Source organism: Macaca thibetana, chromosome 16 (assembly GCF_024542745.1).
Source record: "Macaca thibetana thibetana isolate TM-01 chromosome 16, ASM2454274v1, whole genome shotgun sequence".
Taxonomy (NCBI): Eukaryota; Metazoa; Chordata; class Mammalia; order Primates; family Cercopithecidae; genus Macaca; species Macaca thibetana.
The window spans coordinates 75546976-75571952 of record NC_065593.1 but is presented as its reverse complement, the minus strand read 5'-3'; the positions used below and the strand labels follow the sequence as shown (position 1 = coordinate 75571952).

Sequence of the window (24977 nt, the reverse complement as noted above, 5' to 3'; positions counted from 1 at the left end):
CCCAGATGACTGACAGGTGAGGCTGGGCTCTCCCACGGGTCTTGGGGCCAGGAGCTGCAGCTTTGTCTTGATGGAACTGGAGGTGGGATACCCTGAAGTGGGGGAGGGTAAGGTCCATTCCCAAGTCTGTTTGCAAATGCCACTGGTGTGTGTGTGTGTGTGTGTCTGTGTGTGTGTGTGAAAGAGACAGAGACAGAGAGACAGAGAGAGAGAGGGAGAGAGAACAGCTGTGTGACTCTGGGTATGCCACTTCACTTGTTTGTGCCTCAATTTCCTTACCTGTAAAATGGGAACAACAGTTCCTGATCAAGACATTGTTATGAACCACAGGTGAGATAATGCCTATCAAGCGCACAGCACAGTTGATAATAAATGGCAGCTAGTTTCTATCATAAATACTCGCATGACCGTGCACTTCTCAGTGCACACAGACATGGAACCATCTTTTACACTTTCGCTCAGTACGTAGGCACCAGAATGTATGTCTTCTGGTCAGTCCTGTGTCCGGAGGTGCATCCATGTATGCATGGGTGATGATCTGCCTGTGCACACACCCGTGTACCTTTGAGCACTGAGAGTGAATGGCAGGCACGCACAGGCGTGTGTCTGGGTGAGCGTGTGAGGGTGCAGGGGCAGGTGTGTGTGCATGAGGATGGATCTTCCCGAGTGCCTCAGCTCAGTGCTGCCCTGCCGGCCCAGCCTGCCCCACTCACCCACAATGGACAGGATGACGACCACGAAGTCGAAGATGTTCCAGCCGACGGTGAAGTAGTACTGGCGCAGGGCGAGCATCTTGAGCACGCACTCCCCTGTGAAGATGATGATGAAGATCATGTTGATGTTGTACAGGATGTCCACCTTGAGCTGGCTCTGGTCGTCTGTCTCCACCATCATGGTGACCATGTTGAGGCAGATGAGGATCATGATGGTGATGTCGAAGGCCTGCTTCGTCACGAGGTCATACACCATGCCCTGGATCTTGTTCTGCAGCATGGGTGGGAGTGGACGTGGGGGAGTCGGGGTGGCCAGGCCCAGACAGGACATGGACAGGCAGGAGACACAGGATGGCACCACAGCATGACAGAGATGACAGAGACAGAGACAGAGAGAGAGAGAGAGAGGAGGTATTGGGAGTTGTGGTAGAGTCAGCCAGGGGAGGAAGGGTGACCTATCCGATCATGATAGGTCTGGGACCAGGTCATTTTACGGGGTTAATGGTCCCTCCTCCTCCCCTGGGGACCCCCTTGAAGGTCCTCCAGATGCTCCTCCCCTTTCTCCCAAAGTCATTGCTCCTGGGGAGGGTGTCTGGACATCCTCCTCCTTCCCCTTGTGGGAGCCCTTGCCCCAGGGGCCACTGGGGTCCCAGGTGGGAGGTAGATGGGCACTGAGGAGCTTCACAGGGTCAGGTGAGGGTAAAGCAGCCACTGGAGTTCCATGGACAGCCTCTGTGCAAATGCTGTGTCTGTGGCACTGCAAAGAGGCATCTCTCCCTGCAGGGAGACCACGTGCCCTGCCCCCGGGGTGGGCCTAACCTCGCCCAGGGACACAGCCTGGTGGGTGGAGGGCAGGAAATCTTTTATCCCCATCAGTCCCCTAGGCAGGAGCCTGGCACCACACACAGGACAGGGGGCCCAGAGGGGAGGTACCTGGGGCCGGGGAATTGGTTTCTGAGGCTTCTTGGAGCCAAGCTTCTTCATGGCGTTATAGTATTTCTTCTGTTCCTCCGTCATAAAGATGTCTTTCCCTCCAAAGTATAGTGGGATATGGCTTGTCAGATTGGGGTGGGGTCCCCCTTCCCGCCTCCAGGACCCCCCACCTCAGGCACCACCTATAAGGCAGCCCCCGCCCCTGTAGATCGGCCTGGAGGAAGGCAGAGGGTCAGAGATGGAGGGACAAGGGGAGAATGGAGGACCGAGGAGAAGGGAGGGAAGGGGAGTGGGGATCAATGCTGTCTTGCAGTCTGTTTCTGGCTACTTTTCATCAGTATCTTGCTGAGCCCCACAGTAACCTACAGGGCAGGTTGTAGCAGCCTCTTTTTTTCTTTGTTTTTTTTTGAGATGGAGTCTAGCTCTATCGTCCAGACTGGAGTGCCAGTGGTGCAATCTCGGCTCACTGCAACTCCACCTCCTGGGTTTAAGCGATTCTCCTGCCTCAACCTCCTGAGTAGATGGGATTACTGGTGCCTGCCACCATGCCCAGCTAATTTCTTCTTCTTCTTTTTTTTTTTTTTTTTTTTGTATTTTTAGTAGAGACGCGGTTTCACCACGTTAGCCAGGCTGGTCTTGAACTCCTAACCTTGTGATCTGCCCACCTCGGCCTCCCAAAGGGCTGGGATTACAAGCGTGAGCCACTGCACCTGGCCCAGCAGTCTCATTTTACAGATAAGGAAGCCAAGGTTCACGGAGGCCAAGTCACTTGTTCAAGACGGCCTGGTGGGACTGGGACTCAAGCTACCTTCCTGAACCAGCAACCTGGTAGGTGCTCAGGCAGCATTTGTGGGTTTGCACAGTAGAAAGTGGACAAGGGAGGGAGGAGGAAGGTCCTGCATGGGGAGGGCCCGGGGGGCTGGGCTGATACTCATCTTCTTCTTCTGCTGGTTGAAGTTGTCAATGATGACACCAATGAAGAGGTTGAGGGTGAAGAAGGAGCCGAAGATGATGAAGATGACAAAGTAGAGGTACATGTAGAGGTTCACCTCGTACTGCGGCTGCTCCTCCTTCTGTGGAAGCCACAGGGTGGGACGGCGTGGGTGTGCACGCTGGCTTCTCCCTGCCCCCCACAGCCCTGAGGGCAGGACCCATCCACCCCCAGACTGCCGGGTCTCGGGGACAGAATGTGCTGCCGTGTCTCCCTCCTGTCTGAGTCCTCTTCCCTGGCTCACTCACCAGCCACATCTCAGCGACCCCGACTCACCTCCCGGGAGTCCACGGCTGCATACATGATGTCCATCCAACCCTTGAAGGTGGCCTGAGAGAGTGTGGTTGGGGAGTGAGCCGGGGGGCTGCTCCCTGCTTTCATCATCCATGAGTTTCCCTCCCCCGCCCAACCTGGTCCTCCCCTGCCAGAGGCCACCTGCCAGAGCCCCACTGGGCAAGCATCAAATAAAGACCAGAGGGGTCTAGACACTGCCTGGGGGCCCCCCAGCATTGGAAGCAGGGTGGGTGGTCCCCTAACAAGGAATGACATTGGAGTTGGGTACGATGAGAGGGACCAGGGTGGGGGGCACCTCCATCCAGGTTCCTGGCAGGGGTGGTGGGTCACACTCACCACCTGCAGGAGGGAGAGGTAGCCCAGGCCCACGTTGTCGTAGTTGACCTTGACGTTGAGCCAGCGGACCTGGCCCGTGTGCATGAGGCTCTCGCACTCAGACTTGTTGTTGACCTCGGAGATGTCGAACCTCTCAGAGGTGGTGGTGTTGATGCAGTAGTAGAACTTGCCAGCAAACAGGTTGACACCCATGATGCTGAAGATCAGCCAGAAGATGAGGCAGACGAGCAGCACGTTCATGATGGAGGGGATGGCGCCCAGGAGGGCGTTCACCACCACCTGGGGGCCAGGGGGGCCATTGCCAGTGCCTCTCCCAGCCTCTGAGAGAGGGCTCCCAATCTCCATGCCACCCAGGGGACCAGGCAGAGCTGGGCATTGTCAATTAGGGAGGGCTTCCTAGAGGAGGGCTGACCTGCTGGGCTGTGTGTGTGTGCAGGTTGGGGGTGGTGAGGGGGAGGGGGAGGGAGCTGCAGGCCTGGTGGTCAAGAGGGTTCTCTGCTTGGCTGGAGCCATCAGCCCGGAGTAGGGGTGCTGGTTTCTCTGGAAGCAGCCTGGTCACGGGTCACCAGGCAGGAGACAAACACTCTTTGCTCAGCCCCCATAGGAAACTCAGCTCACGTGACCCAGCCCCTGCTCATGGGTTTTCAGCTCCAGAGCCCCAGACACAGGCACAGAAAAGAGGGCACCAGGGCCTTTGAAGCAGCAGGAACTCTGGGACAGAAGCCCCGTTCCCACCAGCCTAGTCACGCAGCCCACCCGACCACTGCAGACTGGGCTGGATCTGAGACCCCTCTCTTTTTACGGAGGAGCTATTTCATGACCTCCAGAGTGGGTGGCACAAGCCCGGTGTGCCCAGGGGAGCTCTATTCCTGGTTGGGGCACCGACAAGCTGCGTGGCCACAGGCAGCTTGTTTCCCCTCAACGGGAGGGCTCTCTGGCTCTGGAGGTCAGAGGGCCCAGCATTCGGCTGGCCTCTTGCAGGGACAGGAAGGGGACGCTTGGGTGGGCTCGCCATGGCTTCCGGATTTGCAGAAATTTGTCCCGCTGGAGCAGGTCTTGCTCCCGGCAGACCTCTCTTCCTGGGGAAGTCCCATTTTTCTTGCCCCAGCCCTGTGTTTACCTGTCACTTCCGCTCTCCAGGGCCTGAGTGGATCTTCCCCAAACTGACCCCAAGCTCAAGGGCATGGCCCCAACCGTGACGCCAAGCTCATCAGTGGGGGGTGAGGGGGAGGCTCAGAGCCAGGGTTCAGGCACCTTGTTTCAAAGCCCTGGATGGCTCAGTCTGAGGCTGGGGAGGGCCACCCATAAACCCATTCATAAACCACCCATAAACACCACATAAACCTGCCTTCCTTCCTCCTCTTCCCTGGCCGTGGGGCCCTCCTGGGTGCTTCTGCAGTCTCTGCTCCCCCCAGCTAGTGGCAGAGGTAAGCTAAGGGCGGGTTGGATCAGGGGCTGAGGGCGGGAATGGGGCAGGCAGAAGATGGGCTGCGGGGAGGACAGCTAGGCGAAGTGGGGGCCAGACCTGGCCTCAGGCAGGACCGTTGGTCCAAGCTCTCTACCTCCCTCTGGCGGTGGTTGGAGTATAGACATGCACTCTCCACCCTGCACTGAAGGTGGCCCGTCCCCCATCCCCAGCCCACCCCAGAGGCCCCTTCAGCACCCACCCTCATGCCCTCGAATCGGGACAGAGCCCTCAGGGGACGCAGGGCCCGCAGTGTCCGCAGGGATTTGATGGGTCCCAGCTCCGAGTAGCCCAGCCAGTTGGCCACCAAGCTGATGATGGAGACCTGCAGGGGAGGAGTGGGGGGTCACTGTGTGCAAGGCCCCAGCCTCCCTTCAAGCCCAGGCCACAGGGGTCTTCCTGGACTCAGCTCCTGGCTGTCTCCCTCAGATCCCCTCCCTAGTGGGTGGTTCTGTCTGGTGGGAAGAGCAGCTCTGGCACCTGTCCCAGTACCTGTAGGAGCCTGGCGACACCTCAGTGATGTCATCAACTAACTGGGGATGACTGAATAGGAGGGATGGTACCTGACTCCTTCGAGAGGCCTGTGAGCGCATCTAAGAGGCTAAGAAAATCCTCCATTCCTGGTCGGGTGTGGCAGCTCACGCCTGTAATCCCAGCACTTTGGGAGGCCAAGGTGGGAGGACTGCTTGAGCCCAGGAGTTCAAGACTGGCCTGGGCAACATAGCAAGACCTCATCTTAAAAATAAATACATAAAATGTATGAAGTAAGAAACTCCTCCACTCCTATTGGCAGGGATAGTAAGTAGCCCTCATGCCTGCTGTCCTCCCACAAGGCCTCCTTCCCCTAGGAGAAGGGAAGGCCTCCCAGTCCCTAACCCCTCCCTGGGCAGCTGTGTCTGAGAAGGGCAGTGCTGATGGAGGGTCTGACTCTGGGGGTGGCCTCGGGCAGGTCCTGCCCTTCAGGGCCTGGGCTTCCTGAGGTCCCCGCCACATTGACAGCCTCTGGATGTAGCTACGGGGCCGGCGTGGGGGGACTCACATCCACGATGAGGAAGTCGAGCCAGCACCAGGCGTTGGTGAAGTACACCTTAAAGCCGTAGGCCACCCATTTGAGCAGCATCTCCATGATGAAGATGTAGGTGAAGACCTTGTCAGCATATTCGAGGATGGTGCGGATGACTCGCCGCTGCTCGATGTAGATGTCCTCGAAGGCCTGGGGGCACCAGCACCACGAGGGTGGCTGGGGTCCAGCAGGCTGGGGCGGCAGCCAGGTCCCCTGCCCTGCTCGATGCTGCTGGTTCCCAGGGGTCTGCCGTGGGGGCCCAGCCCAGGGGACAGACTGTCCGCATCTCCTGGACTCCCACCACCCATCGTGGGGATAAGCGCATTTCCTAGTGGGGAGAATCCCTCAGCCCTCCTTCCCCAAGCCCAACAACAGCAAATTGCAATCATCTGCTGGGCAGGTCCACAGTGACACATCTTCGGTCCTGCGCCCCTCGTTCCCAGGGTTCTCCCGCCTCCTCGTCAGCAGAGATTGCACAAAAGTCAGCGCCCAAGTAACAACGGAGGACCTCTGCCGTGTTAAGAAAGTCAGCACATCCTGTAACCTATCCTGGAAGCACAGCGAGTTCCTTTAGGATTCTCAGGGTTTGGGACTGACCAGGGTATGGTCCTTTCTGTGTGTGGAGATGGGGAGCTCCTGGAGGACCTGCTGTGGGCCTGGCCCCTGCCCCTGCCCCGTGCTCCCAGGTGGTGCCTACCAGAGCCCCGCTGCTGAGCAGGATCATGAAGACAATGAAGGTCTCGAACCAATTGTGCTCGACGATCTTGAAGCAGGCCCTGCGCAGAGTCCACCACTTCTTCCCGCGGCCCTGAGAGATGTCCACGTAGAGGCAGGGCCAGCGCTGCACACAGGCTGATGGGGGACGGTGACAGGCACCACATCATGGGCCTGAGGTTGCCTTGGGGTGCACAGTCAGCACCCTCCCACGGCGTCCCAGGATGCCTCTCTCCAGCTCCCAGACGCGGGGCCCCCACCTCCTCCCTCACCCAGCTCCATCTGGCTGACATGGGGGGCTCAGGGCCTCCCTCCACAGCCGGATCCAGCATGTGACAACGGCTTGCAGAGGAAAGGCCTCCTGGCCCCCAGCCCTGGTGCTGGTGCTCTCAGCTGCCCCACTCCCCACCTCGCCCAGGCAGTCTCCACCCTGCACAGCCCAGCAAGCTCTATGGACAACGACATTTCTCCAGTGCCATGTCCTGAAGGCCTTGCTCCCTGAAGATGGAGGGGAGGATCTCAGGAGATGACACCCGCACTCTTGCACGTTCGCTCCAAGCTAGGTCTGCACCAAGGGCTCTGCATGGATCTTGCGCCACAGCTCTGGGCATGTACTGCCACCACCCCTAGACGCGTGAGGCACGGGGATGACCAGGCAGCCCCAGGTTCGTGTGCTTTTGGCCCTGGTGTAGCCCGCCCCTTGCAAGGGCTGCAGGCCTGGGGGAGACACCCAGACGAGGTGGGGGGTGCCCTCACCCTCGGTGAAGCACTCCTCAGGCTGCTCCCCCTCGGGGTTCTCCTCTGCCTGCTCCTCAGGGTCCTCCTCGGGGGGCTTGTAGTCAGCTGTGCTGCAGACGGAGGAGTTCCCATCATAGAGGGGCTGCGGCGGCTTCTGCAGAGGTCACAGGGTCACGTGACATCTGGGTCCCTGAGAGACCCCCTCATTCTCCCACCAGATGGGGCAGGATGGAAGACAAGAAGGGAAGGGAAGAAGAGAGGGAGGAGCAAACTTATTCATTCATTCATTCATCCAGCCCTGGATGGTCGAGGAACCATGGGGACATAGGTGGCCCTGGTCATGCCCGCATGGCACTTACATAAGGAGTGGGGCGGGGCTGATGCCTGGAAAGGAATGGTGAGGGCATGAGGACGCATGTGAAGGACTCAGATGAGGGAGGAGGCGGGGACCCTGGCCCGAGTGGGGGGTCTGGGAGGCGTGGGGGGCCTGAAGGTAGCTCTGAGGGGGCAGGGGTATGAAAAGGGGTCAGGATGGAGCCAGGCTGTCACAGCCCTCAGAGCATGGGCGTGTGGTGCCCCTAGCGTCTGAGCTTTCCCACCCCCAGGGTCTGTTTGGCTGAGGAATCCAGAAAGGGTGGAAAATGTTCCCCAGCCAAAGCCTCCATCCCATGCCAAGGGAACCTGATCAGTGTTGGGAGCGGGAGTGGGGGAGGCGGGTGCTTCAGCCGGGCCAGGCCTCCTCCCACCTCCTCCTGCTGGGCCAGGCCAGCTTCCCTGCCCCAGCCTCCACCCTGCAGGGGACCCCTTCAAGGCTGAGGGTGGGGCTTCTGAAGAGAAGGAAGAAGAGGGCAACTTGGGGGGCAGCTCTGTATCCAGAGTGGTGACCAGAAAACCGCCATGGTGGTGGCAGGGGGGTCCTTGTTTTCAGTTGACAAAAAGGGAGACTGAGGCACAGAGTGTTAGGTCAGCCAGGGCATCCACTGAGTTGCTTGCCCCGAATGTGCACCCAACTCCCTAAATCCCCCTTGGAGCTGTGCTCGCCCTCCTTGAACAAGTCCCCAGGCCCTGGCCCTGGGGAGCCTGGGACTTTGGTGCTCTCCAGCTCCCCTGCCACCTGAGTGCCTCATACCGAGGTCTGTGCCACAGTTGCCTGGGTATTTATAGCTCATAGGCACTCGGCCCCTGGTAAGCCAGCGTGCCACATATTTGGGGGGAATAAGGAGTCAAAAACTTTCAGGGCAAAGTTCATTAGGCTCAGGCTGATGGTGTAGGGGTGGGCAGGGGTGCCCGTCCTAGCGCCTATACGAGTCCTTTCCCTGCCAGAGCTGGACAGTGGGGGAGGGGGCTCAAGACCCAGGTAGGGTCCCATCCTCAGCCCCAGCTGCTGGGGGTGACCACCACTACGTTCCTTTCCCTTCCTCGCCCTCGCAGTGTGGGGGGTGGGGAGGGGCATCTGAGAACAGCAGCATGCCCCCGGCATGGTTGAGGGGTCAGGGTTCCTGCCCGAGGCTTCTGCCCTCCTTGTCCCCAACTCTCGTTGGCCCCGGCTCCTCTCCTGAGTCCCCTGCCTGGATCTGGCACTTTGGCCCACACTGGGAAGTTGGGAGCAGACCCAGGTGGGGTCTAAACAGAAATAGAGGGTAAGTGTGAGGACTGGGCAAGGGGCCTCAAGCCCAGAGGATAACATGTAAGAGAGGCCTCTCAGGTCCTGGTCCTGGTCCTGGAGCTGCAGTGCCCAGGTAAGAGCAGCATGTCCAAGGGCACCACCTGCTGGTGAGAGGGACCCAGGTGTTGTTCTGGTCCAGGCATGAACCGAGAGAATCAGGGTTTCCGGACAGACAGGGCTGATCATCAAACCACATCAATAACCATAGTGACAGCCGCCACTCACAGGGCACTGACTGCATGCTTTACATACAGCGTCTCACGTAATGCTCACAACAATGCCATAGGGCACCACCCCCATTTTACAGCTGGAGAAACGGAGGCTCAGAGAGGACTTAGGACTTGCTCCAGGTCACAGGAGAATTTGAAGCTGGGTCTGTCTGAGCCCCGGCCCTGGCTCACCTTGCTATCCTCAGGCTCCGAGAAAGTGTCTGTTTCCTCCTCGGTGGGCATCTCCAGGTCGGACTCCTCAGAGGCGATGGGCACCTGTATGGTCAGGTAGGGGTTGTTGATGAAGTTAAGGTGGTCCAGCTCGATGCTGGATGGTGGGTCATCAGCCAGGCTCATGTGGTTCAGGATGTGACTGTCCTTCTTCAGGTCCTCCTCGGGCGGCTCCTTCTTCTCATCCACGGGGGCAGTCTCCCCGGCCTCTCCAGCCTCCCCGGCCCCGACAGACTCCCCGAGGCTGAGCATGATGTCCTTGGGGCTCAGGATCTTGCCATGCAGCAGCCCCAGGAGGAAGGCCTTGGCAAAGCTGATGCCCAACTTGATGCGCCCGATGGCAATCTGCAGGTTGTTCATCTCACCGTCCTCATCCGAGGCTGCCAGACTGTCGGCGCTGAAGGAGCTCAGCAGCAGAGCCAGGAACAGGTTCAGGACCTGGGGCATGGAGTCAAGGGGAGCCTCACATCAGTCCCCGGGACCCACAGGGTGCCACCTTCAGCCAGCACAGGGGTCCTCGGTCTACAGATCCAAATGACCACATGTTGGGCATTTAAAATGCCACCTAAGAGGTGCTCACAACTGCCCGTGGAGGTGATGCTTATTATCATCCCTTCTGCAGTTGGGGAAACTGAGTCTTGGGCTTCTGAGAGGACTCTGCTGCCCAGGGCAGAGGCAGGGTTTAGGGAGGCCTGCAGGGGCACAGGGACTCTCTCCATGACTGTTCTTTTTTTTTTTTTTTTTTTGAGATGGAGGAGTCTCCCTCTGTTGCCTCCAGACTCCAGGCTGGAGTGCTGTGGCGTTACCTCGGCTCACTGCAACCTCTGCCTCCCAAGTTCAAGTGCCACCATGCCTGGCTAATCTTAGTATTTTTTGTAGAGATGGGGTTTCAACATGTTACCCAGGCTGGTCTCAAATTCCTGACCTCAGGGGATCTGCCTGCCTCAGCCTCCCAATGTGCTGGGATTAGAGGCGTCACCACCATGCCTGGCCCATGACTGTCCTTTACCTCCACTTCTGGAGGATGCAGAACAAAGAACTGGGCTCAAGTCACCGAGCTTCCAGGACTTACTGGGAACCTTTATCTTTTGTGCCTTCTTCTCCTCCTCTGTTAAGTGGGACTATAGACCCCGCGCTCCTGGTGTGCAGAAACCTGGCCCCTGCTACTCTGGAAGGGACATGTGACCTACCATTTACCCTCTTTTCTCCTCTGGGGGTTTCCGACTCCATCTATTGTGGTTCTTGTCCCACATCCTTAAGGAAAGAGACTTAGGAGACTACTGCTCTTCCCCCCCAGCACCCCCATCCACTTTATTTTCCAGTGGATGGACATTTCCTGAGCCCCTGTCACTGCATGAATGGCCTCAGGGAGCTCACAGCCCAGCAGAGACAGAGAGCGGATCAGACACATGCAATACTGTGGGTTTGGGTGGCAGTAGAGACTGGAGTGCACAGCTTTTGGAACCATATTGCAGGGCTCTGAACCCCAGTTTATTAGGTGTGTGCTCTGAGGCAAATTGCTTCACTGTGCTGTGCCTCAGTTTCCTCATCTGTAAAAAGGAGATTATGCCAGTGTTCCTTCCATTGTTGTGAGGATTAAAAGATCAATACAAGCCCCGGCACGGTGGCTCACGCCTATAATCCCAGCACTTTGGGAGGCTGGGGTGGGCAGATCATGAGGTCAGGGGATCGAGACCATCCTGGCTAACATGGTGAAACCCCGTCTCTACTAAAAATATAAACAATTAGCTGGGTGTGGTGGCATGCGCCTGTAGTCCTAGCTACTTGGGAGGCTGAGTGAGGTAGGAGAATCGCTTGAACCCAGGAGGCGGAGGTTGCAGTGAGCCGAGATCACGCCATTGCACTCCAGCCTGGGCGACAGAGTGAGACTCCGTCTCAAAACAAAACAAAACAAAACAAAAAACAAACAAACAAAAAAAAAAACAAGCAAGAAAACCCATCAATACAGGTAGAGCACACAGTAGGCACTCAACACATGTTGGCTGTTATTATGTTTGAAATAATAGAAAGCTATACAAGGTGCTCCAGCCTGGCCAACATGGTGAAACCATGTACTAAAAATACAAAAATTAGCTGGGTGTGGTGGCACACACCTATAATCCCAGCTACTTGGGAGGCTGAGACAGGAGAATCACTTGAACCTGGGAGGCAGAGGTTGCAGTAAGCCCAGATTGCACCACTACACTCCAGCCTGGGTGACAAAGCGAGACCCTGCCTCGGGGAAAAAAAAAAAAAAAAAGAAAAGAAAAACAAGCAAGCAAGCTATACAAGGTGTAGGGAAGAGTGTGGTGAACTCTGAGGCCAGCTCAGCATTTTATAGATGAGTAAACTGAGTCCCAGAGAGGTGGCATGGCTTGCCCTAGGACACAGAGCATAGCCAGGACTAGAACCAAGCTTCTAGTCATTGTATAACTTTAGAAGGCATTATTCACTTAGACTACAAGGTGAATGGCAGCCATGAAGGTCTTTAATGTGGTCACCCTTCCTTCTACCAGTCTGCCTGGCCCTGGGCAGTGGGAGGAAGAGGAATCCTGTCTGGGGTGAGGGTCCTGGCTCCTGTCAGCCAGAAGCATAGCCAGGTTCTTCCTTGGGAGGCCTGGGGGAGTGAGAGGGCGCGGGGAGTTGGGGAGCCTGCACTTGCGGATCCGCCACCCTTGGCCGACTCCTCGGCGGGGTCTCACTCCAGGCTCTCACCAGCTTCCTCCAAGGTCTTCTCGTCATTGTCTTCACTACATTCCGTTGATTATAGTCTGTTAATCATATTAATATACTCTCTTTAAAAAATATCTGAAAACCCTCTTTGAGAGAACGTGCTGGGGGAATTTCCACGGCTCCGTTCCTCCCTGCCATGTCCCCTAGAGGCTTTTCTGCCTTTGCCCCCCACCAAAATGCAGTCTTTCTTCTCCCTCTCTCGGGGGGAGGGATCCAGTTGCCAGAAACACATCTGAGATGGGAATTAGCTGCTCTCTGGATCAGCAGGGTTTGCACAGGGCTCCTGCCCAAGACAGAAATAGCCGCCTCAGGCAGGGGGGAAGGGAGGAGGGGAGGGGGCCGACATCAATTTCCCTGGGGGTTCTGTGCTTTGAGTTACTGGTGACCTAGTCACTTCTTCTTCTTATTCACAGTTACCCACAGGAAGTGACCAAGTGCCATGGGCACAGGGGGTGCGGGTCCTCACACTCTCTGGCAGGGTGCCCTGGTGGCCTCTGGCAGACACCTGCTTCTCTGAAGCCTAGGGAGGTGGTGGGAGGGGACAGTGCCCAAGGAGCTGACAGTGCCACCTCCCTGGGCCGCTCCACTCCCTCTGAGCAAACTGAGAGTGCTACAAAGCTGGGTTGGGAAAGGATGTCAGTGGTGTGTGTGTGTGTGTGTGTGTGCGTGTGTGTGTGTGTGTCTGTGTGATGGGGGTGACAGGTACACAGAGGCAGGGTCTGCACTGGTTCCAGACTCTGCAGCCAGACTGCGGGCTCCTGTCCCACACACGGAACAGATTCACCTCCCTGAGCCTGTTTCCTCATCTATAAAACAGATGAACCAGCGCAGCCCTCACAGGTGGGTGTGAGGATGAGGTGAAATGAATACACGTGAAGCACCCAGAATGCTAGGTAAATGCTAAATAAATGTCAGCTGTCACCATGCTTCAGCTGGTGCTGACGTTATCATTATTACGATACTGTTATTGTTGACGTTATTGTTACTGGAGTTATACGGACCCAGTTCCAGTACCAGCTCTGTTTCTCACTAGTTGTGAGGTTCTGGGCAGTGCCTCCTCGAGGGCGTGGAAATAACATTTCCTGTCTCATGGGGTGGCTGAGAGAATTAGGCACAATGCCGGTAAATCCCTTTGGCACGGACTGACACACAGTAGGCCCCCACTGCCAATACGGGAGCATCATCCTGGTGGCAGGAACATAAACCAGCACTGCCCTGCTCCATGCATGTAACACCTGCACCCCCAACCACGTGGCCAGGCACTTTGGTAAGCACTTGTAAGCGCATGCGTCACGTAATCCTTGCAACCACCAGTGAAAGAGTCATCCCCATTATCATCCCCATTTTCCAGATAGGAAAACTAAGGCCCAAAGGGTTAAATAACGGGCTCAAGGTTTCCCAGTCAGTGAGTGGCAAAGTGGGGGCTTAAAACGTTTTTGAGTTTCCGCACATAGAAACAGCAACCCCCTGAAGACTCGGTCACCCCCAAGTCCTTAGACTTATATCCACAAACTCCTACTCAGGATCTGCTGTCCCCATCCCCAATCTTGCCCCGAAGTTGGGCCCAGGCACCTTCCCTCTCTCTCCCCACTCCCTAAGACCCTCCTTTCAGGGACAGGAGGCCTGGGTTCTCTTCTGTAGCTGCAGCATGGTCTTATTCTGCAGCCAAGGTGACACCCCCTTCCCCCTCTGAGTGCTGCCCCCAGCCGGAGATCAGCGATATCCGAGAAGTGCTGTCCCTGCAGCTCAGGGATTCCATAGGTCTTTGGGGAACATGGGGACAGGCGTCTTCCCAGTCCCTGTTGCCCAGGGAAGCACCAGCCACTGCAGGGGGCAGCTGGGCACAGTATTGTAGGGCTCTGGCAGGAGTGACCTCCACTGCCACCCCAAGAATGGGAGGAGTCAGGGTCACCTGCAGGGTCTCTAGCCACAGAAATGCTGGCCAGCTGGACCATGGCCCTACACCCTGGCTGTCACCTCCCGGCCCCTTCCTCTGCACCAGCCCCGCATGCCAAGTCCTGAGCCACAGCAAGCGGCAGAAGAGATGCAGTTTATGCCATCTGCATTTTCCCAATATCTTCACCTGTTTCTTTTATGTTTTCTAGAGATGGGGTCTTGCTCTGCCTCCCAGGCTGGAGTACAGTGGTGGGATCATAGCTCACTACAGTTTTGAAGTCCAGGGCTCAAACCATCTTCCTGCCTCAGCCTCCCAAGTAGCTGAGTTTGGTGTGTGCCACCATGCCTAGCTAATTTTTTTCATTTTTCCATTTTTTGCAGAGATGAGGTGTCTTGCTATGTTGCCCAGGCTGGTCTTGAACTCCTGGCCTCGGCCTTCTAAAGTGCTGGGGCTATGGGCATGAGCCACCACATCCAGCCTGATTCTCTTTTTTGGAGCCTGGACCATAGGCCCTGGAGCAGAGGAGGTCAAGAGGGTGGGAGGAGGCCAGGAGGCCCAGGTTCCCCCACAACACTGTGCCTTTGTACACACTATGGCATCATCTTTTCAGTGACCCTATGAAGTCCCTGTTGTTTTTCTTCTATCTGACAGTTAGAGAACCCAGCCCGACTAGAAAGCAGCAATTAGCTCAAGGTCACACAGATGATGGCAAAGGAGCTGGGACTGGAATGTGGATCTGTCTGACTCATTATCATGTTGCTTTACTTAAAACACTAGGTTCCAACAGTGCTACTCACAGCATGGTCCCAGAACCAGCATCAGCATCCACTGATTAGCATCACCTCAGAGCTTGTCAGAAATACAGATCCCCAGGCCTAGGCCCAGAGCCGCTGAATCAGACACTCTGGGGGTGGGGCCAGGGATCTATGTTTTAAGTAACTCCTAGGTGATTCTTACACAGGTTAAAATTTGAGAACTACTGGGTTAAACCACATAAAATTGCCATTTTGGAGAGGATGTGTTGGGGAGATAGAAAACAGTGAAACATCAGGCACGTCTTGTATGCTTCCCGGGCGAGGGCAGGGGCCACCCAGCCAGCCTCACTCACCACGAGGTTGCCGATGACCATGACCATGAGGAAGACGGTGAGGCACATGGCTTGGCCAGCCACCTCCATGCAGTCCCACATGGTCTCGATCCACTCCCCGCACAGGATGCGGAAGACGATGAGGAAGGAGTGGAAGAAATCATACATGTGCCAGCGAGGCAGGCTGCAGTCCAAGGCGATCTTGCACACGCAATCCTTGTAGCTCTTGCCAAACAGCTGCATGCCCACCACGGCGAAGATGAACACGATGATGGCCAGCACCAGCGTCAGGTTGCCCAGCGCCCCCACAGAGTTGCCAATGATCTTGATGAGCATGTTTAGCGTCGGCCATGACTTGGCCAGCTTGAAGACCCGCAGCTGCCGGGCAGGGGAGGGCAAGGGTGAATGAAGCCCAGGGACCACCACCCAAGGCAGCCCCAGCCTTAGGAGAAAGAACAGTGTCGAGTAGCTTGAATCTCCAGCCCCCTGCACGATCTGAGTTCTCAGTTTGCCCTTCTGTTAAATGGGAACACTCATTTTACCACCTCAGGCCCTTCATGCGTTAAAAGAAAACAAGTTCGGGCAGGGCTCAGTGGCTCACGCCTGTAATCCCAGCACTTTGGGAAGCCAAGGCGGGCGGATCACTTGAGCTCAGGAGTTGGAAACCAGCTTGACCAACAGGGTGAAATCCTGTTTCTACTAAAAATACAAAAAATTAGCTGGGTGTGGTGGCGGGTGCCTGTAATCCCAGTTACTCAGGAGGCTGAGGCAGGAGAATCGCTTCAACCTGGGAGGCAGAGGTTGCAGTGAGCGAAGATTGTGCCACTGCACTCCAGCCTGGGCTACAGAGCGAGAATCCATTTCAAAAAAAAAAGAAAAGAAAAGAAAAGAAAAAAACAAGTCCTTATCTGTTAAAGATACAGACTATGGCCGGGAGCAGTGGCTCACACCTGTAATCCCAGCACTTTGGGAGGCCGAAGAAGGTGCATCACTTGAGCCTAGGAGTTGGAGACCAGCCTGGGCAACATGGCGAAACTCTGTCCTACAAAAAATACAAAAAATTAGCTAGGCGTGGTGGTCTGAGCCACCATGTGGTGGTCCCAGCTATGCAGGAGGCTGAGGTGGGAGAATCACCTGAGCCTGGGGAGGTCAAGGCTGCAGTGAGCAGTGATTGTGCCACTGCACTCCAGCCTGGGTGACAGAGAGGCCCTGTCTAAAAAAAAACACAGACCAAAGTATTTACAAGTGAAATTATATGTTGGGATTTGCTTTCACAATAAAAATTGGGGAACAGATGCAACAGGAATTATAGAATGCTGACAGTTGTTGAAGCTGGGTACATAGGTACATGGAGGTTCATTATACTTTCTCTACACTTTTGTGCATGCATGAAAAGGTCACTTGATAAAGGTTTTTTTTTTTTTTTTTTTTTTTTTTTGAGACAGAGTCTCAATCTGTCACCTAGGCTGGAGTGCTGTGGCATGATCTCGGCTTGCTGCAACCTCTGCCTCCCGGGTTCAAGCAATTCTCCTGCCTCAGCCTCCTAAGTGGCTGGAATTACAGGCACTCGCCACCATGCCCAGCTAATTTTTGTGTTTTTAGTAGAGATGGAGTTTCACCATGTTGGCCAGGCTGGTCTTGAACTCCTGACCTCAGGTGATCCACCCGCCTTGGCTTCCCAAAGTGTTGGGATTAGGCGTGAGCCACCATGTCCAACCGATACAGTTTTAAAAAGAATAATAGTGCTCCTTATGGGGTGGTGGAAAGACAAATTCAGAGGTTCCAATCCTACACCTAATGAACTTCCAGAACCTCCGCTTTCAGGTCTGTAGTATAGGGCTGGAGTTCCTGCTCCACTGCTGCTTAAGGTCATTAAGGAATCAAACACAGTGTTGGGGAGCATCTTGCCCATTTGTCGTCCCGGAAAAATTGCAAAGGGAATTGGGAAGGGTGGGGCAGGGCTGGAGGAGGAGGTGGCTTTTCCCTTTGTCAGGCTCCTCTGGGGCTGGCAATGTGACAGAGGTCACTTTGGTCCCCCCAGCAGCCCTACGAAAGAAGACAGGGCTCTTCTTTTCCCTGTTTTACAGGTAAGAAAGCTTCTGATAGGTAACAGGTGTGCGTGCACAAGGCAGAGGGGACCTCGTTTTCAGCCCTCTGGCTTCCTGGGGTTTCTCCTCCCATCCCTGTGCCCACCCTCCTTAGTCTCCTCAGCCCAGCCCCATCCCAGCCCCTGGCCCCAGGGCTTTCGAGTACCAGACGGAAGGAGCGGAGCACAGACAGTCCCTGTACGTTGGCCAGGCCTAGCTCTACCAGGCTGAGGGTGACGATGATGCTGTCGAAGATATTCCAGCCCTGCTGGAAATACTCATAGGGGTCCATTGCGATCAGCTTCAGAACCATCTCTGCTGTGAAGATGCCTGTGAAGACCTAGGGAGTAGGATGAGGCCCTGTCACAGAGCCTCGGGGAGCCCAGGGCCCTGGGAGTCTCCCACCCAACTCCCACCTTCTGGCAGAGGCTACGGGGGCTGAGGGGAAGGGGTCCAGAGCCCTGAGAGGAGCAGGAGTGGCACGCATGGCCCATGTGTGTATAAGTGAGTGATGGAGGCAAAGGTCAAGCCATGGGGCTGAGGTGGGTACAACTCTGAAACCCGTTCCCATCCATTTCTGGCCTCGTGACAGTGGGCAAGGCAATTCACTATTTGGAGTCCCAACCTTGTCATAATATTCAACATTTGCAGGGCGCTCTGTGGTTCACTTTGTGACCTCATTGGCATCCTGATCTCTACAACATTGGGAGGGATTCTCACACACATTCCATGCATGAGCAGTTGAGGCTCAGCTAGCTGGGCAGCTAGCTGGCATCACAGCACCCACATGGGAACGAGCCACATCTCAAGCCTCAGGTGCTCAGTTCAGCATCCTGCCTCTATGCCTACAGCCTGTCCACAGGGACCAGTCCCAGGATCCTGAAAATCTTGGCAGACTCAAAGGTCTAGGGCAGGGACTAAAAGGAGCAAAATCAATGAGAAGACGACCAGAGCTGCCCCTGCCAACCCTGGACATGGGGTCTGAGGATTGCACAGTCCCTGAAAGCTCCCTGGGCACGGCTCCCCTCCTGCCGGGCACCAGCTGCCCTGGGTCCACAGCCTGCCCAGGCACATGCTGAGCCCCTCCCAGAGGCTGTTCCTGGCCACAGCAGGTGCCAAGACAGCAGCATAGTGTGGGCAGGGGCTGGGCACGCAGGCGGACCCGATCCATCACGCACATCCCAGCAGCTGTGCCATGAGTCCAGAGCATGCCCTTGCCCCTCCAGCCTGGCCTGGCCACGGCTGCCTCGGCACCTCTATGGGACAGAGGTGCCTGCCTTGAAGGCTGGGGAGCCCAGGGTTTGATGCTTGTGCCACCCACCCAGCCCCGGTTCTGTCCCAGACCCCAAATCTTACTCTCCCTGGCTTCCCTTAACCTTCAGGGTTGGGGAGCATCTCGCCCATTTGCCGTCCCGGAAAAATTGCAAAGAGAATTGGGAAGGGTGGGGCAGGGCTAGAGGAGGAGGCGGCTTTTCCCTTTGTCAGGCTCCTCTGGGGCTGGCAATGAGGTGATAATGCTCCTAATGGGCCTGGATAAGCGGGTGGATCAGCGGTGTCAACAATAGTGGAGCAGGAAAGGGCTGGAGAGAGGAGAAGCCTGGCCCCACGCTGGAGAAATAGGTGAGGGCTGGGGGAGTAGGCCCTGGAGCCCACTGGTCCCATTGCCAGATCCCTTGCCTCCTTTCAGGCCCATGACAACTTCTGGAAGTGGACAGACTTGTCAGCTAGCCCCTTCAACCCTATCTCCACACTCCCATTTCCTTACCCCTGCTTCCAGGGCATGGTCTGGATCCCAGATCCCCCATAATCCAACCTTAAGAAGCCCATCTCCCTGCCCCCAAATGTCCTGAAACCCCAGTTCTGTGTGCCACAGATCACCCCAAGTACCCCCCCACATCAACTAATGCCCCCCATATGCTGGGAAAATCATCCCAGCTGTTCGTATGTGTCCTCCACCATGCCCCATATTTCCACACAGCCAGAAAGCTCCACTGGGCCCCACCCCCTCCCATCCTGCCTATGAATGATTCCTCTCCCCCGCCCCTCCCTACCAGGTTGCCCACAGTGAGCACGTGGTCAAAGTGCTCCGTCATGGGGTAATGTTCCATGGCCATGAAGAGGGTGTTGAGCACGATGCAGATGGTGATGCCCAGGTCCACGAACGGGTCCATGACGATCAGGTGGATGATGTTCTTGAACTTCATCCACGGGGCGCAGCAGTCCCATATGAGCACTTTGTGGGCGCACTTGTACCACCATGGTGGGCACTTCTGGTGGGCCTCTTCCAGTTCTGGGAGAGGGGTGGTAGCAGGTACCTAGTGAGGATTCTCCCCTCGCGTGCCCCGGTTCCACCTACCAAGCCCCGCCCCTTAGCGCTCCACATCTCAACCCTCTAGCAAGGCCTATTCCAAGTTCCACCGCCTCTTGTGTCACCCCTACTGTCACCTCCCTGTAACCTCCGCCCCACATGGCTTCACCCCAAAGCCCCGCCCTCTGAGCTCCAAGCTCCTCAGTGAGCACCCTCCAGACCCCGCCCTCTAACCCCCGCCTACAGCCCCACCCCTGGAACCCCCGCGTCCTCAGAGCCCAGCCCCCTACTTCAAGCTCCACCATCACTCTCTGCATCACCCTCCGGACACACCTCTCTAAACTCCGCCCACGGCTCCGCCCACAAAGCCCCGCCTCCTCAAAGCCCCACCCCCGACTCCAAGTTTCTCCGCCTCACACAGCGCATCCTCTTGTCTGGCCCCTCTAAACCCCGCCCACATTCGCCACTCCTGAGGAAGCCCCACCTCCTCCCGAAGCCCCGCCCCATAGTGCAGTAACTCACAAGCCCACCTGCTCAGCAAACCTTTCCCCAAGCCCCGCCTTTCAATGCCCTGCTTCAAGCCCCGCCCTCTTGGCTCACCCCACAAAGCCCCACCCCTCAGGGAGGGGGACAGGACGCCCACCCGCTGCCAGAGGCCCAGGGCTCTGAGCCTGGCCTGTGAGATGCCCTAATCTGTCTGGATCTGAGTTCCCAGGGGCAGGTGGGAGGCCACTGCAGGGGCTTGGGTTCCAGCCCCACGAGCTGCTGGCTGGTGCCACTCTGTGCAGACAGATCCCTTGGGGATGCACTGTCAGTAATACCGGCCCCTCCAAAGTGTCCCCAGCTGGTCCATCCTTTCCCACCAGAGTGTCCTTCAAGAAACATCCCCTGTTCTTGCCACCCCAAAGCCATGAGTGCTTTGTAAGGACCGTGGGACGAGCTGCTCCTCCTCCTCCTGGCGTTGGCAGGCTGTCTGGCTGTGTGGAAATCTGGGGCACGGTGGGGACACATGCGGAGTGTCCTTGGCCCAGGCATGATCTCCCTTACTCATCACGGCAGGTAAATATAATCAGTGCCTCCAGGTAAATATAATCAGTGCCTCCCATTTCAAAGACAGAAGAAAAGGGACTGGAGTGGGTGGCAGCCCCATGGAGACCCTGGGTTCATACCGGGGAGGGTGGCTGAATCTCCCCCCCACACCCAGCAATTAGCACACTGAGTCTCACTCAAAGCCTCCCCAGTCTGCACCTCCACCCCTACCCTGTGCTTCTGCAGGTGCCCAAACAGTGTCTAAGGCCCAAAACTTCTCACAGTGGTCCCGGGAACGGCAGGGTGGAGAGGCCTCCTCCCCCAGCATTCCCTGGGCACCCTCTGGCAGGGCATATGGGCACCTGGATACCTGTCATACAAGGTCAGGTGACATGGTGACCTCTAGAGATCTGCAAAATCTTGCAGGCCCCCAACTCCCTGGCGCAAGGCAAGCTGACCTGAGGAGGGAACCAGATCTCTCTGCGTCAGAATTCCTTTATTCTATTGTCCCTCTTTCCTGTGCTTCCTCCTTCCCTCCTGCCTCCTCACTTCCCTCCCTCTCATCCATCCATCCATCCGCCCACCCATCCATCCATCCATCCATCCATCCATCCATCCATCCATCCATCCAACCATCCATCCATCTATCCATCCATCCATCCATCCATCCATCCGTCTGTCTGTCCGTCCATCTATCCATCCATCTGTTGTGTTGTGTCTATTCACCCTCTCTCATCACAACATCCTTATTCTTCCGAGATTCGGCAAGTGACACAGGGACTGGGGAGTCTATCACTCTTCTTGGGCAGAATTTGACTTTCGGCCTTTAACTTTTACCCACAGAACACTTGAGGAGCAGGATGTCCAATTTCCGGAACATTGGGCCTTCTGGTTAGTATTATTAGCCTGTGCTTCCCATTGGGCAGCCCCCAAGGCCCTCCCGGAAGTCCCCAGTTCCCACAGCAGCCTGGCCTTGCAGCTAGAACTGGGCCAGGTTAAGACAGGACTATATTTATCACAGCCGTTTCTTCTACGCCAATATTAAGTTACTGTCCTGAAGCTGGTCCAGGCAGGCCCCACCCTGACCTCAGGGGCCTGAATGGGTAGAGGGGGCACAGGGCACTCACTTTCCATGGCATCCCTGTCCTCCTGAATCCAGTCCAGCCAGGCTCCACCCTACCTAAGTGGGCAGGGGGGCACAAGGCACTCACCTTCCATGGCATCAGAGATGCCGCTGTCTCCGCTGCCGCTCTGCCTTGGGGCTCCCTTCTGCCCTGGCGATGCGTCCAGGCTGCCATTGCAGTCTTTGCCATGGGCTGGGTCCCCATCTGCCTCCCCACCTTCCAGAGCTTGGGCGGCCTTGGCCTGTAGACCAGCAAGAGTGACGGGCAGGAAGTCCAGCTCTGAGCCAGAGGGATGGACTAATCGACCCTCAGAGCTTCTTCCAGAGTCCTTCAGGGTGGCAGCCCCTCTTCCTGGCCTATGTCAAACTTAGTGCAGGTGGGGGAGGGACCAACCTCCGTGGTGGTGGGGGTGACAGGGTAGGAACCAAAGTGACTGAGGACCCTCTGCCCTGAAGACCCTTGACTCTGATGCTCCTACTAACCCTCCACTTGTTGACAGAATGAGAAAATGGTCAGCCACTCCCTGGGGCTTCCTCGGGACCTACCCCTCCCTCAGTATGGACTCTTCCAATACCCAGAAAGCAACACAAAACCAGAAATATTTGAGCTGGAAGAATATTTCAAGTTTAGCTACTCCAGATTCCTTGTTATAGACAGGGAAACTGAGGCACAGAGCAGAGAAATGCTTTTTCTACTGCTTGGATCCCCCCACCTCCCTGCCACCAGCAAAACTCCCAGCCCAGGGCCTTCTGCTTCTTCTGCCTCAAAACCCCTACCCCCGTGCCCTCCCTCACCCTCAGCCCCCCAGGGAGAAGCCAAGGGCAGCCCCGGCTGAGGGAAGGTAGAGCCCTGGGTCCTCGATCTCCCTTCCCTGAGTCCAGACCTTCTCCAGCTCCTCCTGGTGCTTTTTGAACTTCTCGAGCATCTGCTGAAACTCCTCCTCTTTCTCCTTATCCTCGGCCAGGGTGGCCTCGTTCTGCTCGGCATACGCCATGGCTACCACGGCCAGGATCAGATTGATGAGGTAGAAAGAGCCCAGGAAGATGATGACCACGAAGAAGATCATGTAGGTCTTGCCAGCTGCTCGAAGGGTCTGGGAGCAGAGGGAGAGGGAGTGGAGGGGTCCTATGACATCCACCTTCTTTGACCCACTGCCCCTTTCCATACATCCATTGCCCAGATGGGTAAGCAGAGCCCCTCCCTCACAGAGCCTGGGGAATTGATGGCTGTCATTGGCATGCTGAGCCATGTTCTGGGGAACTTCGAAATATCTACTTGGGACTCAAGGGTTTTTGGTCTTCTGGCTTGGAGGAGGACAAAAGCCAGGCATCCTGATATCAGACAGCCAGGACAGAAAATTGGTGAACATGGGTTTGGGGTCAGCTTAAATTCTAGCTTTGCCACAGTGCCTGGCACCTAGTAAGAACTCAACAAATAATAGCTATTATTATTATTGTTTAATCAATTTTTTTTTTTTTAGACATAGTCTCGCTCTGTTGCCCAGGCTGGAGTGCAGTGGTGCGATCTCGGCTCACTGCAACCTCCACCTCCCAGGTTGAAGTGATTCTCCTTCCTCAGTCTCCTGCATAGCTGGAATTACAAGTGTTTGCCACCAAACCCGGCTAATTTTGCATTTTTTGTAGAGATGAGTTTTGCCATGTTGGCCAGGCTGGTCTCAAACTTCTGACCTCAAGTGATCTGCCTGCCTCAGCCTCCCAGTGTGCTAGGATTACAGGCATGAGCCACTGCACCCGGCCAGTAGCTGTTATTATTTTTGTTATTGTTATCAACACCATCAATGTTAGAAACATTATCAGGCATCAGAAGGCACTGTCCTTCCAGACTTAGCCTACCTTCCCCGCAAACAGCAGAAGCCAAATAAAATATGGGCAGCACTGAATTTCTTTCTTTCTTTTTTTTGAGATGGAGTCTCACTCTGTCACCCAGGCTGGAATGCAGTGGCATGGTCTCAGCTCACTGCCACCTCCACCTCCCGGGTTCAAGCAATTCTCCCTGCTCAGCCTCCTGAGGAGCTGGGACCATAGGTGCGTGCCACCATACTCAGCTCATTTTTGTATTTTTAGTAGAGACGGGGGTTTCACTATGTTGGCCAGGCTGGTCTCGAACTCCTGACCTCGTGATCCACCTCCGCCTCCCCAAATGCTGGGATTCAGGCGTGAGCCCCCGCGCCTGGCAGGCAGCACTGAATTTCTAAGCTGCCCTACTGATTCTTGTGAGGCCTAAGGGTTCCTGGGCTTGTGCCTGTGCTAGGCCTAGACCTCGTCTCTGAAAACCAAGGTGTGGAAAAAATTAAAGCCATGGCTTGGCTCAGAGCAGGTGTCCAGCTTCAGAGAGCGCAAGCTCCTATAAAGGCACTGTGGGAGTCCATGAGGAGATGGCCCAGTTGAGGGGTTGGCCATCCTGCGGTAGGCCCCATCAGGCACTGAAGAGGCTGCAGGGATGGGGGGGGAGTGGCTGTAGGGTTGGGAGGCAGGGTTGGGGCAGTTGTACCAGCTGGAAGAGGTTCTCCCAATAGTCCTGTGTCATGAGGCGGAAGAGAGCCAGGAAGGCCCAGCTGAAGGTGTCGTAGCTGGTGTACCCATAGTTGGGGTTCCGCCCGGTCTTGATGCACTCATAACCCTCGGGGCAGTGCCTAGGGATAGGACAGGGGGCTAGGTTTAGGGTGGGAGGAGCACTCCAGCTGGGGACAGATGGGGGCCCCAAGGGAAAGAAAATCTGTCAGTTCTGCCTGTGTCCCCCAAACAGAAAAGTATTCCATCCATACCCATAGGTTTCCCTGCACTCCCATCCACCCCAGGTCCTTGTCTCAATCAGCTCCCACCTTCCAAGACCCCTGGGGTGCATTTTCTGCATCCCTTAGCATCACTCACCCAGCATCACTGCTGTTCCCACAGAGTAGGGCATCGCTGGAGCCCTCCAGGAAGTAGAAGTTCCCTTTGGGAGTCAGAGGCCACAGAGGAGGCAAGTCACCCACATGGACACAGTGTGAGCACCTGAGCCCATTGCACACCTGTGGACAGGTCTGTGTGTACCACATAAACCAAATGGATGTTCCCTGGCTGCCTCTTCCCCATCCTTTAAGGACAGCTCCAAGTTCCAAGGTCTCTGGGTAGGGACTTGGCAGGGAGCTCAGCTGCAAGCACTGTCAGCCCAGTGCCCAGTGTGGGCGAAAAGTCAGAACGCAGCAGCAGCACAGACAGGGAACGTGTACGTGTGTGCATGGGGCTACTGTGTACCTTTGCAGGGCACCTGAGTGAAGGGTGTGTGGGGGCTGGAATCCAGGTGCCAGGGTGAGAAGGGGTATCTTTTCCTAATTTGCAAGAAGGCACTATGTAGAC

At 56.2% G+C, this 24977-nt stretch overlaps 1 protein-coding gene across 1 annotated transcript in view; it reads right to left on the bottom strand.

Annotated features, from left to right (window-relative positions):
• Positions 1–24977, bottom strand: part of SCN4A (sodium voltage-gated channel alpha subunit 4) — a 50515-nt gene that overhangs the window by 3067 nt on the left and 22471 nt on the right. Inside the window, exons 8-24 of the mRNA XM_050764922.1 lie at positions 24510–24573; positions 24130–24271; positions 22502–22711; positions 21706–21859; positions 19209–19447; positions 17324–17497; positions 15092–15448; positions 9315–9791; positions 7266–7401; positions 6493–6647; positions 5772–5945; positions 4935–5057; positions 3268–3546; positions 2914–2967; positions 2582–2719; positions 1647–1751; positions 714–984 (exon numbers count right to left, since the gene is read on the bottom strand). Coding sequence (XP_050620879.1) covers positions 714–984; positions 1647–1751; positions 2582–2719; positions 2914–2967; positions 3268–3546; positions 4935–5057; positions 5772–5945; positions 6493–6647; positions 7266–7401; positions 9315–9791; positions 15092–15448; positions 17324–17497; positions 19209–19447; positions 21706–21859; positions 22502–22711; positions 24130–24271; positions 24510–24573 — 3252 coding nt within the window. The remainder of the gene's footprint in view (positions 1–713; positions 985–1646; positions 1752–2581; positions 2720–2913; positions 2968–3267; positions 3547–4934; positions 5058–5771; positions 5946–6492; positions 6648–7265; positions 7402–9314; positions 9792–15091; positions 15449–17323; positions 17498–19208; positions 19448–21705; positions 21860–22501; positions 22712–24129; positions 24272–24509; positions 24574–24977) is intronic.